General features: G+C 32.6%; 1 protein-coding gene across 6 annotated transcripts in view; it reads right to left on the reverse strand.

Moving 5' to 3' along the window:
- Tlk (Tousled-like kinase) overlaps positions 1–14,929 on the reverse strand; it is an 85,448-nt gene that overhangs the window by 9,888 nt on the left and 60,631 nt on the right. Inside the window, exon 1 of one of the 6 annotated variants that reach the window (XM_076387765.1) lies at positions 11,017–11,346. The exons of 4 other annotated variants lie outside the window; for them this stretch is intronic. Coding sequence is in view for 1 of the 2 variants with exons in the window: in XM_076387764.1 (XP_076243879.1) it covers positions 11,013–11,033 (21 nt within the window). In the remaining variant the exon portion in view is untranslated. Of the gene's footprint in view, positions 1–11,012; positions 11,347–14,929 lie in introns of those variants that run through there. One more of the 6 variants, XM_076387764.1, reaches the window with a different exon arrangement.

Genomic DNA, 14,929 nt, shown 5'->3' on the forward strand with positions numbered 1-14,929 from the left:
GGCAAGAGGGACGGCGACGGAAAAGCGGGGAGGGGGTGGAAACAGAGAGAATGAGAGACAGAGAAGAGGGGGTGGGAGGTAAGAACTCGATGGTAGAGGAGTGGTTGAATCGGGAACCACGGACGCATACCGCGAGGGGGCAGTTTCGCTCATTGCTTTACTTCTGGGCCGGCTAGTTTGCCTGGCCCTACTCTATCTTGCGAACTTTCATATACGAGACCCGAGGCTGAATTAACGAGCAGGCTGACTACGTCACCTGCTCTGTAACGTACCGCGGAACGATAAATTACGCACTCTTATTATCATCGGCGTGTCGGTCACGCTTGCCTCCGCGCGGTTCAGGACACAGAGGTGTTCTGCAGAGGCGAAACTCCGGCTTTTTTCGAATCCCAATTTCCAGTGCGCATGTGTCTCTCAAGAGAATTGCCGTGAATGTAGCGATAGGTAAATTGGGAACGAAATTCAAACCGAGCTGCAGCAAATTTTATCGGGAAAGCTTTTCATGTAACGCATCGTTTCGACTGCTTCGTTATTTTCACTCTCGTAATAACGTAGGAAATGTAGCTTTATCTTATGTTAAGAGCAAATCGATTCTTTTCAAATATTTTATTTGAACAATGATCAAGCCTTCTGATAGTGCAAAGGTATTCTCCAGAGGCGAAACCCCGGCTTTTTTCAAATCCCAATTTCCAGTGCGCATGCGCCCTTAAAGAGTATCGCCATGAATACAGTAACATTTAAATTAGAAACGAAATTCAAACACTGCATCGACTGGTTTATTTTATTTGAATTTTTCGCTGTCTACATTTTATTTCAGTCTTAGTGTATAAAATATATAGGAAAAACATCTTTCGTGTTTATTAATTGAAATTTGCGGATGATCACCATGACAGTTCTAGTAATAGCTTACTTAGTTTAATAGGCTAATTTTGTTTCATGGTTTTTATTGAAGTTCATTTGTATAATTCTATATTTAATTAATTACACGTTACTTTATGTCGTACGAAGTTATTTATGATTTGAACTTATTTTATATCATATTTTACAAAAATGTTATATAATTTTTCCTACAGGAAACATGTATGTTACTATTTGTAATATACAAATTTCATTTAAACCAATTGGTAGGACTGATCTTGAAGAAATTTTCCCCAAACATTACAAGCAGAAACAAAAATGTTCTTTCTATGTATTCTTTACTCCAAGATCTCAGCGAAATTAAAATAAGATATATTACACGTGAAATTAGAGAAGAATTTAACTTATCAGTTGCCTTGTTTTAAATATAATTGTTAAAAATGGTTGTATTTTCATAAGTTTTTATTATTACCTGAAAATCACTTTTGTGTTATAAAGATTGTAAAATAATTTTTCTTTTAAATATTATAATATTTAGTGTTTTATATATTTAATATGAAAATTAAGAATATTGTAATACATAGAATGTTTATACATGAAATAAGATTATAAATAGTGCTTTATGTGTATGCATTTATTTATACCTTTGATATCTGTTACAATGTTATTTAGTAAAAAAACTACTAAAAAAGAATTGCTTGATATAACATTACGTTTTAAATGTTACCGCTCTTTTGCTGCTTGTCCAATATCTATTTATCCTCTTTCATCTACTGTTCGATAAAAAATGACGAAAATAAACCTAGTTCTTTAAATAATTGTCCTCCTTTAAGAATACTTTCAATTTTGGAAACATGAACATCAAAGAATTTGACAAAAGTTTCACTTCTGTAATTATCCTTTGTAATTAAGAATCCAGCTTAAGAATAGATTCTCGTGTAACAGTTCTAGAAGTAATTAATTTTTCTTAAAAACTATTGATAACATAAAAATAATTTATCTTGAAATATAAGAAGATATCTTTAAACTATAAAAAAGTTTTCTTATTTCATTTTTTTGCTTATCTATTGGATAGCGTGCAATCATTTCCGGCGATGTTGTCACTCGTGGCGCATAATACAGAATGTAGCATCTATCACCTAAAAGTAAAAGATGAACAATTTTCTTAATTCTCATCTATTGATATGCAGTCTGGTAGACTCCACGTGATATATTTTTATTGTTGCTATCATTTAAATATGAAAGACTTTATATAGGAAACTAGGAATATACGTAATACCTCGTTTCTACATTTTAATTATCATCATATTAATTTTATAAATATTTAATATCGTTCAATTTTAATCAAAGTCTTTGTATCTTATACTTAGGTGTCCGTAGTTGAGAGTTAAAGTTAGGTAGTTTACGCTGGGATTGTACTTAGAGTTTTAATTTTATTTTTTATTCACGATAAAATCAATTGATTTTAAATAAAAAATACATTTTTTTTCCAAAGGCTAGAACATTTCAATTTCTCATGTTTTTATTTAGGAATAGGTATAATCCTCGCACAATTAATCTAACTATAAGAAAATATTTCATTTTTCATTTTCAGATGACAGGTGCTGCATTACATGCCGTCAACTACTACATTGTCGAAAATTGAAAATCATTATACACTGTCCAATGAATAAATAGAGAATTGAAATAAAAAATTTGTTTTCTTGTAGCTTGAAAATGTCTTCTTATAATAGCTTGTTCCGATATTATCAATAGTTTCTTCAAGAGAAGTTCAGAAAAATCACTCGTTTTTACGATAGTGCTGTTACATGGGAATCTCCCCTCAATGGCAAGTCCTCATGAACGCGACCACGCGTTTGCGCGGTCGCCAGCCGGAAGGCATACGTTCGAATTCTGTATTTCCTCACCGACACAGTCTTCGAGGATTGAAACGAGAATATGGATGCATCGCTTCGAAATGCAGCCTGCTATCCCCTATCCTTGTATCATTACTGTACCTTGTTTTAAAATGGTGTTAAGAATCACAAATAAACTGTTAAACGAATTAAACGTCAGAAAATTAGTTTGTTAAAATAGTTTATGCAATTTTGTAGATATTGAAAAGAAAACTATTTAGGTGTCGCAGGAAGATCCTCAAGTTTGTATTTTGTATTTGTATTCCATTCAGTTGTATACTACTGGTAAAATTTACTGCGTCTCTTGAACATTAGTAAGTAGTAAAAAATGATCGAACTTCAAAATCCACTAACTTTGTTATGAATCATAAGAAACGTAACATTTAACCTTTGTCACATAATGCAAATTACGGCTGGTTTACTTATGAATTATAAGAAATTGTAGGATAGGATGAGCGTGCGACGATGGATGACTACAGTCATCAGTAGTATAAAAAAGATTAAATAGGGGATTTGTCAAGGTATAAGAATTTTTTACCAGCCAAATTCAATGCAATTGAGTAAAAAAAGGTATATCATTGAAATTCCAATCTTCTATATTTTGATTTTTTTGTCCGATTTTACTTAAATCGACATCCACGAAATAAAATTTTCTCTCGTATAGGAAATTGCCAAATTGTAAAAATTTCAATTTTTGTTTGATGTTTGATAACCGAGATATGTAAGCAACAATGCTTGCAATTTTGACGAATAATATTGGAAAGTCTAATTTTCTTCAAGATAAGCGTAATTGCATAATAAACGACATTTTTTAACGAAGTTGCAGTCGCTCAAGCTTAAAGACACACCTACATATTTGCCGTTTCTACGCTTTTCATTTATAGCAACTTTACGAGTAATTATTATGAAATAATAAACTGAAGAAATATATTATATTCATAAAGATCATTCAAAATATAATAATAATTTAAAATGCAGTTTTTTATAGATGCGAAGGATATAGAAATTGAGGCCAGTAATTTGTTTTGTAGAATATTTTTATAAACTTTAATGTTTACTGCATCATTAATAAAGTAAAATTTATTAACTTCATTAATAAAAATACAGCTCTGTCCAACTATAGAAAAAGGCAGCAACTATAGAAAAATGTAACGTTGAGTTTTTGCATTTTTGGACAATTTTGAACATTTTGCATCTTGTTTTCGTGCAAAGTAGCAGTAAAATATTTCTAGCAGATATTACTTTTCTTCATACTTAGGAAGAATTTCAAACCATTAGTTTTGCATAAACTTGACTACCATATTCAAAGATTCTTCACCTTTACTACATCACTGTTTGTAATTTCATTATTTGTAATTTCATTATCTCGCTCTTACTTTTAAATAAATAAAATATACTTTTCTAGTTTATTTATTTCCAATAGGTTGTTCAAACAATATTAAAAGTTGCCATTTATAGAAAGCATAAAATTGTAACACTGTAAATATTTCTTTAAAAGGCCATAATTTGGTTAAAAATTACATATCCTTCCTTGGTGTAGTTTCGATTATTTTGAAGAAAATAATCACATTTTTCAATATTGCATGTCAATCTTGCAGACAGTGTAGTCTGCACGATACATCGGTCATCGAATCTGAAATTTTTGCAATTTGGTAGTCCATTATTTAAAGGAAGATTTGATCTCTTGGACACCGATTGAAATAAAATTGTACAAAAAGTTCAAGGTTTAAAATACTTTCCATTGCATCGTGTTTCGGTGAATATTACGAAAGTTATGGAGCTTTAGACTTTGAGGAACTTTTACTAGTATTGAAGTGATACAATAAATTTTGCCAGTAGTATATATTGTTTCTATTATGTATACAAACTATATGACTAATAATATATTATTTGGTTATTTTAAGAAACATGTTCCAAGTAGAGGAGAGCTAAAACAATGAAAGGGAAGAGGAACATTTTGATGAATAGTTTTAATTAATGCTCTATATTTTGGTGCGTATGAAAAACTAAGACGGTTCGAGGAGTTTATTGTTTCCGTTCACCAACATTTCAATATCAATATTATAACCATTACTATCTGATCTTATTTTAGTAAACATTAGAGAAACAGGTTATGCAAGTCCGAAGTATATGTACGGTGTTGTCTTGATACGAGCTTGGCAGTTCATTCAAAATTTCTTACAACCTATTTTTCAATTTACATGGTCCTCCTTTGGTACTACTTTTCGGAAGCTAAATTTAAATTGCTGGTGTATAAGTTGATTTGAGGAATCACTTTCTCTAATTTTCCTCAACTTCCAAATAATAATAAAGACCGAGTACAGATAGTAATGGCAACCTCGCGACTGTAATGAAGATTCACCTGTAAGGAAAGAACTACGATACTAAATACTTTCGGAAAACACAAACCACCAAAAACAGTCAATCATAAGACGAAGAGAAAACGAGTATCGTAGGAGATTCTCAAAAGAGTTGTTCGTGTTAGCCCATTTAAGTGTTCAAAGACAGTAGCGTGTACAAACAATGCAAGACTCTTTACGAATGTTTATCCTCAGGTGCAAACGGTTGGCAAGATTACTTACTGTCTTATGCAAAATATGTCATCATGTATGGGTATTTGGAATAATGAGGGAATACTAGAAAAGAGGTTTACCGAACTTTACTGAATGCATCTTAGTGAATAGTTGAAATTTTTACAAACGGAGGGCCAAAACTGTTTGTTGATTTCGATCAAATTTTGGGGACTAATATAGAGTATCGATATCAGAAAATGGGACATTTTGGCAGAGTAAGTTCTACATACAGTACAGAGATGGTAAGGTTGTCAGTATATGGTTATAGTAAATAGGACTGATTTCACATGCACTTTCGGACGTAGCGTATTATTGATCGCAATGGTCATAACACTAATTCAATCGATGTATTCCCTAAATATGGAAAATTACTACTATGTCAACATGTTACGAGTACAACCTTACCTATGTTGTAAAACGTTGGTCCAGAATGCATAGAAATAACAAAAGCTTGGGACACTTTCGAAAAATGTTTTAAACACCAAATGTTTATCCTTAGGTACGAGAGATTGACAAGAATATTCAACACTACATACAATACTCGCATCATGTGTGGCTACTTGCAGTAACGAGAAAATACTAGAAGGGAGACTTTGATGTTTCGGAGTTGGTACAATTCACCTACTCAAACTTTACTTAACAAGCCGAAATTTTGACAAGGGGAGGACCAAAACTGTTTCTCGTCGATGTTGATTAAATTTTGAGAGGTACTAGACCTTTCTTACTGAAAACTTAACGTTCTTATTTCAGTCGGAGGGGGCTTCCCCTTTTTGAGGAAATGAAGTTCAAATCAATTTATTAACGCATTCTAGATTTTTCTAGATTTTTTCCATCCTTTCTTTCTTGCAAATATATCTTACTAAAACCAAGAATGTTTTATAATTCAATGATACATTTGTTATTACACGGGAAATTGAAATTAAAATTACCTAAAAGCTAGTAAGTGTTAAGGTTTGCTATTTATTTCTAGTGTTTTCTAGAAGAGTTTGGTAATTGTGAGTAGACACACTTTTCTGAAATAAGTTATTTTCTAAAAACGTGTTATATATCGTTCATTTTAATAATAATAACTTTCCAAACATCGAAATAATATTGTCATTCAATGGAAGAACCATTCTTTTTATACTATATGTATATCTAATTCAAAGATGGCAATATTTGGAGTTGTCATTGCAAAATCGCTCTAAATGTAAATTGTAAATCGCTCTAACTGAGCGTACCTATCGTTGTAAATCATTGTAAATGATAGATATATTACTTATTTAAGTATAATTATTTCTTATAGAAATATTTTACGTAATTATTATGTAAAATTGCTAACTATGTACCCAGTTAATACATAAACTACCATAATGATCACCGGTGATCGACATTTTAAACTGACATTTACTCAACTTTTAGGCAACCTTAACACAGTTCAAATTTTTCGTAAAATGAAAAATACATTACTGAATTATGAAACACTCATGATTTTAGTAGTAATATGTACCTATTTTCAGATTTCAAAAGATGTAAAACATTTAGAAAAATTGCGTAACAATGAACGCATTAATAATTCGAATCGAAGCTAAAGAAAAAATTTAAAACAAAAAAAAAAGGAGGAATTAAAAAGAATATGACTAAAGTTAGATTTAAACCTGAGTCAAAAGAGTGGAGTCTGTTATGTACGTACGTCGCTACACGATAACAATTCTAAGTAAGAAACCTTACGCACAGAGAAATCAACACCTAAGGACAGATATTTCAACTTTGAACTTCATTTTCTTACACACAGGAAGCCCTTTGCGATCGAAATAAGCACGATAAGTCTTTAATGAGAAATATCTAGAGCAGGGTTTCTTAACGTTTTTTTTTGTTTATAGCTCTCTTTCGAAACTCGGTCACCTCTATAAACCCTTTTCTTCTTCTTTTTTCTTAGCATTTTTATCTTGCCCCTATCTTCCTTTTCTTCACGTGGTTTCGGGACCCCTAGGGGGAGTTATCACCCCGTTAAAAAACCCTGACCTAAAGGGAGTATCAGAAAATGTTGGATATTTTTAGAAGGTAGGTTCTAAATTTGAACACAATAAAAAAATTCATGTATACACATGTTCGGACGTACTTAGGTTTTATTTTTACTCTATTTTGTATCTGTTGCGTATGAAGTCTAATAGAAAAGATCGATGCAATATCGATAGTGTGAAAACGCGCCGCGAGTGGCGTGCTTCCGGATGTGTGACTATGTAATTTCCGTCTTGTACAGTATGTTTCTGTACGGCACGCGGTGCACTATGTTCGAGGCAGTCGTGTATTATTAATTATTCTTAATTAGCTTGGATAAAAGTGTGTTAAATGTAAAACTAACTGTGCCCAGCATAGTGTGGTACACTCTTTAAAATTCACGACGGTGAATTCATTTAATTCGTTCATGATCGAGTGATTTTCATTTAAGCATTGTTTATTTTTTTCTTTTTAACCAGGTTTCCTATGTCATTTTAGATGTGATAATATAAAAAAGATTGCTAACATATACATATGTACCATTAGCCACAAAAGGGTTAAAAAGGCCGGAATATTTTTGAGCCTAGCAGGACCTTAAAAGCAATAATACCTACACCATAAAGATAAGCAATGGATCAATGTTTTATGCAACAGGAAATAATGTATAATTAAAACATAAACGTTTCTAGACATATGTGCACGTGAACTTTACGTATGTATTAGCTCCCAAAATTTGATCGAAATCAACGAAGGACAGTTCTAGCCCTGCCCTTGTACAGGTTTCGACCTTTTCAGTTAAATGCGTACAGTAAAGTTCAGTAAACCTCCTTTGTAGTATTTTTTAGTTATTTCAAGTAGCCATATATAATGCACAAGTTTTACGTAGGACAGTAAATATTTTTGCGAACTGTTTGCACCTGAGGATAAACATTTGTGAAAAGTCTTGCACTGTTTATACACGTTACTGTTTCTGAACACTTAAATGGGCTAATACGCAAAAGTTTTTCAAGAATATACTACTACACTCGTTTTCCCTTCGTCTCGTGATTGATTCCTTTCGGTGGTTTGTATTTTCCGAAAGTATTTACTCGTAGTTTCTTCCTTACAGGTGAATCTTCATTACAGTTGCGAGATTGCCATTACTAGCTGTACTCGGTCTTCATTTTTAAAGCGTTCTTTCATTGCAATCTAACGATTCGGAATTAGTTGAAGGCTGAGGAAACTCAGAGAAAATGCTTCCTCAAATTAATTTATGCACCAGCCATTTAACTCTTATCGGACGTATGTCACATGCCACATGACACACAACTCAGGTATGAGAATCTGACGTCCGATAAGGGTTAAGTTTACCTTCTGAAAAATAGGACCAAAGGAAGACCAAGTAATAAATTGAAAAAACGGTTCCAAGAAAATTTAAATAGACTGTCGGGTTTGTATCGTAACAACATTGTTTATGTATTTTGTACTTGCTTAATCTGTTCCTTTATTGTTTACGAAAATAAGAAAATAATCAAACGGAAATGATTACAATATTATTATCATTAATATTGTATCATTGTAATAATATTGTAATCATTAATATTACATCATTGTAATAAACATTTGTTTTAAATTTTCAATTCCTATATCCTAATTAAAATAATGAAGAACAAAATATGCCGTATCTGAAATTATTTTCAGAATTAGTGTTTACCCGGAAAGGGATAGAAATCGAAAGTTTTTTTACATGTATAGTATACATCTATAATAGTAAGAAGTATAAAAATTTAACAATTGGTTTTGGCTCCCCAATCAGAGATATTTAGCCTTGAAATTTGTGAAAATTAAGAAAATCAGACCATTTAAGCCTTTGTAGAATACAGAGATTAATGAGCCAGTCAATTAAACGTCACCTGCTCTACCTTGAAAAAAAATTGAGTTTGAGTCATTATTCCCTTCGCGTAAAATTTTTAATCGAATTTTTCATTTTCTTAATAATGAAATTGTCAAACTAGAGTTGCATTTTTACTATTATAATTATGTTTCGGCAAAAAGTATATAAAACAAAATTTGTAGCTTGTTCTTTTCTGAGACTAATGTATTTCGCGTCACGTTTCTGTGATTAACAAATGTTAAAATATATTAATTCCTACTAACTTTAAAAACCGCAAGGAATGGTAATCGTCACAATACAAGTATTATTACTATGTGTAAACAAAATGTGATCAAGGAAAAATAATGTTCGGTGTGAAGTTTCGATGTAATATACAATTAAACACATACCAAAAACTCAATTTTTTAAACATGGTCAAGTAAACAAATTGGATCACTTCGCTTGGAATGATACACATATAATAAGTATTACAAATTTTGAGGTGGTTTTATGGATGGGAGATACTGTGTATGTTGAACTTATAAGGACTTACTTTAATGAGACTCACAGCTGCCGGTTTTGATAAATTTTATATTTTGTGCTGACACACATTTTTTAGAAACAATTAAAGTATAGACCCCAAAGGTTTTTAACTGAAGCCATATTCAACGAAGTTGAGTAGATGACAGCAAAGTTTCACTCGGTTCATGAATGGAAGCTCTCGAGTTCAAATGCAGCTACAGTGAAATATTTTTTTTATCTTCTACTACGAATATTTTAATTTTATTACTTATACAACAACTTATTAATTATTTATAATATAACACGTATAATTTTACAACTACATATAATTGTAAATAGATAAGAAGTTAATAGCTGTAATACTGTAAAATGTATGATCATACATTTTGTATTATACAGTGAAAGAAGATTTGACAATTACTTTTTAAATCGCGATATATTTTTCAAGAAATATATTTTTTGTATACTACATATACATACAATATGTATATGAGGTGATTACAAGCCCAAAATAATTAATTCTAGCTTTTGAATTTTTTAAATCTTAGTGTCAAAACATTTGATTGATGGTCAATCGTTCATATTTAAATTAGTCAATTTGGTAAATAAGCGGCTCATATCTATAAGTAAAATGTAAGTAAAAAGAAGTAAAAACATAAGAACCGAAAGTTAGAACGATTCACGAACTATAGTGAAACTTGCACTCCAAACCTTTTGCTTATAAACTTTAAAGCGTCCTATTTGCCTACCGAATTTCAGAGACTGTAGCTTTAATTTAAAATATTTTATGGTATATACTTCAATTGTTTATGATAGTATAAAAGATGTCGTTATATTACCTCCAGACATCTGTCACAAAATAACCTACGTCACATTCTAAAAAAGTTCGAGTTAAAATCTTAATTGAGATTCAGAATATACTATATATATTTACAGAAAGAAGGGAGAGCATTAAAAGAATTTTTCACATAAAAATAAAAGGCTCAAGCGGGCACAAGTCCATAAAACAGTATTGGAGCAGAAAGCTTGAACTGCCAATATCACGAAAACAAAAACAAATGACTTAGAATTCCAGATATATTCTAGAAAATTCATGAAACTACGAAGGGGTCTCGTCGCAGGTTCTCCTTGTCAATCTGTAGCAAAGCACGGTATGCAGGAGGGGGCAGGAAACTTCCTTATCGATAGATCAATGGCCATGCCCGGAACTGGGGTATAGGTCTCGGGGAATCTCCAGCGACGATTCGCTTTCGAGACAGGCTCGTCTGTAATGCGCTTGCGTGCGCGTAAAGCGCTCGGCAGGAACGTTGGTCAGAAAACGGTGACACATACGAACCCAGTGAATCGGGACATGCGGATTTCACGGTGCACTCTCCTCTCCTAGGGCCGAGGATCGGGTTCTAGGTTGAGCATAACCACCGGGCGTCGTGTGTATCGAGCGATCACTGAAAACACGACACGCTATCACCGGAGCACTCACGAAGTCGGCTCACTTCGTGTCCTCCCCGACGGCGCAGCTCCGCTCGCGAGAGTGGCGTGCAGTTAGCACGTCGCGTGAATAGCAACAGCAACAGCACCAGCAGCGTCGGCCGCCGTCAACGGCCACGACGAACGACATTACGCGCTACGTTTTCACGGGCAACGAGAGCCAGCCGAAAACCGCAGCGCGGACTCGCCTAATCGAAACGGAACTGGAACTGTCCGACCACCGTGCCCCGCTCGCATACTACTACCTAGCGCGCGGAGGTTTCTCTTTCTTCCTTTCTCGCTCGCTCCGCTACCCTCCCCTTCTCCTCTCCTCTCCTCTCCTCTCTTCTCCTCTCCTCTCCCGTGCTCGCTCTCTCTCTCTCTCTCTTCCACGGCTCCTATGTACGGCAAATGAGCAACGCGCGAGATTCCGAGATGCGGCAAAAGGTGCAACCTCCGTCTCCCGGCGATCACAACACAGAGAGAGAGAGAGACCGAAAGAGGAGGGGGAAGGGGACAGCATCAGAGGTTGGCGAGCTTGGGAGAAAGGGACGGATGATGAGGTAGAGAGAGAAGCAGCTGACTGACGGAGAGGTTTCGCGATGGGAGGGTCAGAAGGGGCGAGGGGGCGGAAAAGGGAGACGGAGGGAGGCATATGAGACATTCCTTCAGTGAACGGCTCGACCGAGTGTGAGTGCAAGCGAGTCGGTAAAATCGATGTGGCGAAGTGTGGCTGTGCCACTACAGAGTGTAAAGGGTGTATGGACTGTGCAGAAGTATGGTGGCATTGCGATTTTTAAGAGAACGGTAGAAGTCGGCGTTGGGCATGATTTGAATACAATTTTGGTTAAATAAAAAGAGCGAATAGATAATCAGTTGTTATTGGCTATTTCTTATTCCAATTATTCATTATTCGTTTAAGGAGCTTTATCTGTTATATGTTATTCAGCATTTTTTATTCGTGTTTACCCCTTTGGCAAGGTAATATTATTTACATTACTTACACATACATTTATTATTATTACATAACTGTATTCTACTCTTGTCTGTGAGTAGTGTTCATTATCTATTAATTTCCATGACTGTCAGACTAATACTTGGTAGATACAGAGTTAGACAGTAATGACTGTTTTATGCTATTTCTGTAATCGATTATTGATAGTCATAGTAATTATTATTATTACTCAGTTAATCGTTAGCGAAATAAATCGATACTCATAAATAATTGTGATCTGTAATCATGAATTAGTAGTTTGTAATCATTGAATGAATGATTAGTTTATATTTTTCTGAAAGCAGTAATGTAGGCACATACGTGTGTACATGACAGACGGAATGTTTTGTTTCAGTTTTAATTTTGGTAAGAGCAAATTATGCGTGCTTCTACATCAAAATCACAGTTTTCATTAGTTCTCGCTATTTAAATAAATAATTATTTGCTCTTTTAATTATTTAATAAATATGTATTCTCCAAATATATTCAAAATATCACTATTGTTATTATTAACTTTCTGATTCAATCATATTCAAAAGTACAGCCATTTTATGAACAATGCTTATTGAGTTATCCGTATTTTTTTATTACAACAGCTTCAATTATTTTTAATGTTCATTAACCATGACTACTGATTTGATTTCAGGTCAATTATAAATTATAATTCATAATCTTTATTCATTAATCAGATTACGTTTCTCCAACGTTTTATTTCCATAGTGCACCAGTGAGTGTTATGTCTGTCAGGGTTCGTATGAGATGTAATGATCTGGAATCTAGCGATCTGGGATATAATTAGCCATCACCTTCGACTTATCTTACAAATTTAATTTATTATTCTAAAGTTTTAATAGTGCTATAGTTCGATACTATTTCGATCACATATATACGCAAGCTATAAAATTGATGTTATAAATTATATTGTACATGTATATAAAACAAAGCTAATATTAACATCTAATTAAGTTCGTTATTCACATTATTCAAAATAATTTCTATCCAAGATTACTATAGAAATGTCGTAGTAAAGCAGTGTATGCTAACAAAATTTTAGTTTGTATCTGATTAATTGAACTTTGGCTGAGTTCTAATCATTCTTAGACAAAAAGATCGCATATAATATTACGTGTCACCTAATAAATTATAATTTATTATATGTCCCAAGCGTAATTATTGTTTTTGTTAGATACAAGAAAGATTTAAGGGCATCCAGATAATTTTTGGATAAAATTGGAGATAAGCAACTTTTTATTCGAACGATACATGAAAAATAAAAATGATAAGTAACTTATTCTCCATAGGGGAATATACTTTTAATCGAATAAGAATGTTCAACTGGGTAAGAATATTCAAAACTTTACAGATAATGTTCATTACTCTGGTTATCTGAATAACGTTATATAAGTAAATAATTTTTTAGTAGTTATTCGAATGATTTGTTTCGATAAATAGTAATGAATTATTCCAATAAACTGATAGGATAATTCAACACGAATAGCAAATAATTTTTATTTCAATGGAATATTGTTTTAGATACATATCTATGCGACATAAATAAAATAATAATACCTAACTCTAATTCAGACACATTTTTCAAACTTCAAAGAAGAGCAAATCAAAGATGTGAAAACCTTGTAAATTTGGAGTTACTGGAGATATGAATTTTTTAACATAGATAAAAAAGGATTATTTCATTGTTTGAAAGCTAAATTGTGTAGTTTTGGATATCATTACTTTTAAGAATAAAAAATAAATTGAGTTTGAGAATATTTTATTTTCTTCTTTTAACGTGACTTAATATCATAAAATTAGATGTAGTATTGTACGCGTCTGAAATATCTTTTAAGATAGGCATCAAATCCAAAGTTATCTTAACGTAAAACTAGTCTTACAACTATTTGGTGTAGTTAATTTTATTAGTTAATTTACTACAAAGGACATTTAAGGATTTAAAATGTGTTAGAGCTATAAAATACCAATAACCTCATTAAAATGTATATCGTAAATTAAAGTTAATTAAATTTTGTTATAGAAAGTATCTTTTTATCCCCTATAAGTTCTTTAATTAATTTCAAATGTTCGAATTCATTTGTCCGGGATTGCGCATTTTTTACAAAATAAATAAGGAATTAGTTTATTAAGCATTTTGTGATTTTTGTGCTATACAAACTCCTAAGGTTAGGAACATTATTATGTAATTATGGGTACGAGTTTGGAACCATATATTTATATGAACGTGAACCCCTATTAATTGTACGAAAAACCATAAGTAGGTGAGAGTTAAGTAGATTTTTATTATATGAATGTCTCTTAGTGACCTACATATGAACTTGCTTGCCTCCTGTCAGGTTCATATAAACAGAGTTTTATTAGTGTACTTATTTAGGGAATGATTTGTAAATATTAGTATTGAGGCTTGAAATACCAGAAAAAGAATTACATTTAAAATGGGACGAAAAGTATCAATATAATTGCATACATACTCTAATACAGTTTGAAGATATTCTGAAATTATGGGGAACATTGGCAATTATGGGTCAGTCACAGGGTGTTGGACAACAGATATCAGAAATTTTAAGGAGTAATTTTGCGTGTTAAAATAAGACGAAAATAAAAAATGCCAAAATTGCGTTTGAGGCTTTGTTTCGGAGTTTCGTTTGCTGCAAAAATGTCTAAAGCGTGAAATGTGTCAAACTTGGGACTTATTCTACTGCTGACATGCATTAACCAGGTCAGACACGGTAAAGTCAGTAGAATAAGTCTCATGTCAGACATATATCACACGTAT

The sequence above is a fragment of the Calliopsis andreniformis genome, chromosome 10, assembly GCF_051401765.1.
Source record: "Calliopsis andreniformis isolate RMS-2024a chromosome 10, iyCalAndr_principal, whole genome shotgun sequence".
NCBI classification, from domain to species: domain Eukaryota; kingdom Metazoa; phylum Arthropoda; class Insecta; order Hymenoptera; family Andrenidae; genus Calliopsis; species Calliopsis andreniformis.